At 38.0% G+C, this 3,736-nt stretch overlaps 1 protein-coding gene and 1 non-coding gene across 2 annotated transcripts; one reads left to right on the top strand and one right to left on the bottom strand.

Moving 5' to 3' along the window:
• Positions 1–209: 209 nt before the first annotated feature.
• Positions 210–3,274, bottom strand: LOC106780021. The gene is made up of 4 exons (XM_014668257.2): positions 2,707–3,274; positions 1,421–1,628; positions 577–1,080; positions 210–496 (listed from the first exon to the last, which is right to left on the bottom strand). Exons 1-4 carry the CDS (start codon positions 3,233–3,235, stop codon positions 412–414), a joined length of 1,326 nt encoding a protein of 441 aa, XP_014523743.1. The 5' UTR covers positions 3,236–3,274; the 3' UTR covers positions 210–411.
• Positions 3,275–3,342: 68 nt separating this feature from the next.
• TRNAV-AAC lies at positions 3,343–3,416 on the top strand. Its single transcript has one exon. It is a non-coding gene; the product is annotated as a tRNA-Val (tRNA).
• The last annotated feature ends 320 nt before the right edge of the window (positions 3,417–3,736 follow it).

Genomic DNA, 3,736 nt, shown 5'->3' on the forward strand with positions numbered 1-3,736 from the left:
GAGACAAGTGGCAAAAATCCTCTCAAATGAGAGAGTGACATGTGGCAAAAATCCTCTTTTAGAAATAAACTACTCAACCATTTTTTTTATTTTAAAAATAAAAAGAAATTATCAAACTAAACCTAAGTTCGTAGTTGGTACTTCATAACGACACTCATGCCTAATTACAAAAAATTAGAACCCCCTCAAATCCCACCAAGGCATTGAAATGCCACCAAAGAATGCTTTGATATTCATAAAAACAATAATATAGGATCGCCAATTTGTGTACAATACTCCTATGCTACAATTTGATTGTGCACTAACATAGTCAACTAGAAAGTCCAATTGCATGTAATATGACTTTAGTTTTTAGACCGAACGTGTGGTTGAAGATTTAGACTCTGCCATTCTCTGCTCATTACCAAATTCCTAACTATCTTTTGAAGCAAGTGTAGCTTTTGATCCGTACTTGGAGAAAACATCACTTAATACAGCCTTCTCCCTTATCTTTAACCTGCGTCATAATCAAACAAGTACACATCAGAAAACAACACGAAAACATGAGTGGTGCCATAAAATGCACAGGGATTTCACCTTCTTGAGGATCCAGGAATATCTAAAATTCTTTTGGCTTTCTCTTTGGAAGTTGATTTTTTCTTCCGGGCATTTTCTTGTTTAACCTTGGCAATTGACTTCTTTTCCCCTGTGGAGTTTCTGTCAAGCTTGTCTGAGGGAGGTGAATCAGTTTCAAGATGGATCCTCAATTCCGCACCATCATCACCATCCACTCTTAAAGCAGTGACCGATTCTTGAATACCCTCATCGTCTTCTTGTTCTTCTCCATCCATCAGATTGTCCAGGTCATCCAAATCATCTGAATTAGTCTCATCCCATGTACTGAGAACAGAATCATCATCGCTGTTGGAATCCTCGTCTGAATCTTCTTCAAAGGTAGTGTCCATGTGCTGCGGAGCGGCACTCAGATTTTCAGTTATTTTCAGAGATGGAGATAAAGACTTTCCATTTAGAAGCTCGCATTTTATCTGCTTCTGAATTTTCCCAAATGTTATAGTTTGTCCTGTGTATAACTCCACAAACCTGAGGGACAGAACAATAGAATTGGTAAGATATTAGCATGGAATTAGTAAACAACTTCAACATCGTCTTGCGGCAGGAAATTCTTTCAATAACAAAAGCACAACAATTAAAAATTGCATAGATCCCTACGCCATACATATTCGCCAATTTCATTTTAGCAAATTAAAGAGGCGTGAAGAATCTTGAATGATGATAACAAATCACCACCCTCATAATTTTCTTATTACAAAACATCTTGCACTGCATGTAATAGACAAAACTAGTCTTCCCTTCTTCTCCATTATTATTTTTCTTAGGGTTGGGGGTTGGAAGCAGACACAATATTGAGGTTATAACACACCTAACTGCATCTTCTTCACGCTTGAAATCAACAAAAGCAAAACCTTTGCAGATTGGATCCCTTGTCTTTTTGTTTCCAATAACAGCTGGGGCAATATTAGTTATGCCCGGAATCCCTTGCAAAGCTGCTTTCAGATCTCTAAGGATGTTTTTCTTCTTCGGTAGGTTCACCAATCGCACTCGACTTCCAATTGGAACCAGTTTTGTATCTGCAAAGTTCCATTTCAATAAATAGCCAGATTTCAAATCATAGGCTCAGAGTAATTTGCAACTCAATAATTCGGGCATTGGCTTGTTATTCATTCAAAAGCCAACAGACAACAACACAGAATATATACTAGACCCCGCATTTATTTTCACAAGTCTTTAAATTCGTCTCAAAATCATAGTAAAACAATGTAGTTAGTGCATTCCTCAATGAATAGATTATTCAGGGGGAGTAACTAATCAAAATAAGCTTTAAATTTATATAGAGAAATGGTAACAGACTCACTGTACACAGCAAGATCAGGTGAATTCCACCTTATTCAAACAACATTTGATCTGTTTGAAATAAACTTCTCCATGAGCACTTCCGAGAAAAGAATATGCGAATGTAAAATGAAATAAATTTTTCCTATAAAAGAATATCTTTTGCATAAATTAAAATCAACTTTTGTAAACCCCCAAGTTAATTTCAACTTGTGAAAAAGTCTCCTTTATTTCACCTCTATCTTTTCTTATTGGTAATACTATGAAGAAGTTTATTCAAATAGCACTAAAGCAAAAACCTATGGGAGTAACAATAAAATTCAGTGTCCAGAAGAGAGTGCCGATACCATTCTTCAGTGCATATACATTTACTCATGTAGCTAGCCACATGGATAAAGGCTTACCTAGCCATAGAAAAATCTTAGATATAATTTCTTTCTTTAAAGTGCTTTTGCTATTATCTTCCCATTAGAAATAGAATTGTCTCGTGCATAACAAAATTTTGAATTAAAGGTCAACATAACTTATCCAAAATTAAACTTCAATTCTAATTAAGAAACACCAAAACTACCTAAGCAGTTGCATTTTGCAGTAGTCAGTCACACAACAAAACTCAAGCACCTATATCTACACAGGTTGACATGCACGAACGAAAAGAAAAACAAAAATGCTTTACACATACACTGGCAAGAAACACGACACATGACTAGTGACATGAACATCACCCCAAAGTAGATAACAGAATAATTTCACCAACCCATCAACTCTGAACTAATTTGAACGCAACAACCAAAAACAGGATTATTAGTGGCTAACCTTTCTTCTTTTCATCTTTTTCATTAGAATTATGCATCACAGGATTGCTCTTAAGCCTCTTCAAGTTCTCAGCCTGAGCTACTCTACTCTGACGAATTTCCTCGAGCAGCTTATCCTCAACCGAAGTGTCGTACACTTTCCCCTCACCAAAGCCCTTCGGTCTCTTCTCCAACCATTTATTCATCTTCTCCAACGGAAGCATCCCCTCATCATCGTCATCATAATCAAATTCGTCTTCTTCGTCATCGAATTCGTCACTTAAATCATTGTCGTACACCTCCTCGTCTGAACCATCGCCTGCCACTGCGATTTCAGAGCTTCCAGGACTTTTTTTCTTCGCGGCGACCGCGACAAAAGCGCGGCCGGAAAGCTTCGAGCAGGGTTGCCGGAATTGTGGGAACACGAACTTGGAAACGAAAGAGAAATGAAAACTAGCGGCACGTGAGGGTGGCAGAGAGTAACACGTGTGCGCGTGAGAGAGAACAGGCACCGGATTATAAGGTGTCGGAAATGCAGTTGAACGGAGCATTGTTCTCCGACTTCGTGTTTTGGATACGTTACCAGCATCAGAATAACTTATATAACCTTTTATTACATATTTGTTAGATACATTTTATAGAAAATACTAATCAACAAGGTGTCGTGGTGTAGTTGGTTATCACGTCAGTCTAACACACTGAAGGTCTCCGGTTCGAGTCCGGGCGACGCCAGTATGGTTTTTAAGGATTTTAAAATTTGTTTCATTCCAAAGGATACATGTCTAATCCATTTTTAAAAGGAAAATGATACGTGAACAACACGGAACACGTGTCTAAATACTATTGGTCCATGTGGAAATTAAATTTAAAATGAAATGTTGACGTAGCAAAGAGAAAAAGGCACATAATTTGAAATTGGGTTTCTTTCATTTGCGAAATCTGAAGAAGGAGAGAGTTCCTTCACAAGAGGTATCTTCTCTCCACCCAGCGACTTTCTTCAGTCCTCCCAAGCACCCAGTACCGTCGGCTACCGCCGGAGCTCCGCCGAATTA

Source organism: Vigna radiata, unplaced genomic scaffold, assembly GCF_000741045.1.
Source record: "Vigna radiata var. radiata cultivar VC1973A unplaced genomic scaffold, Vradiata_ver6 scaffold_384, whole genome shotgun sequence".
Taxonomy (NCBI): Eukaryota; Viridiplantae; Streptophyta; class Magnoliopsida; order Fabales; family Fabaceae; genus Vigna; species Vigna radiata.

Bases quoted from the DNA above. Each gene is read 5' to 3' on its own strand.
- LOC106780021 (XM_014668257.2), bottom strand. From the start codon at position 3,235: ATGCTCCGTTCAACTGCATTTCCGACACCTTATAATCCGGTGCCTGTT. The intron at 1,629-2,706 runs GTTAGCCACTAA...GGAACTTTGCAG, and splicing joins AAAAGATGAAAAGAAGAAAG to ATACAAAACTGGTTCCAATT. The intron at 1,081-1,420 runs GTGTGTTATAAC...TCTGTCCCTCAG, and splicing joins CGTGAAGAAGATGCAGTTAG to GTTTGTGGAGTTATACACAG.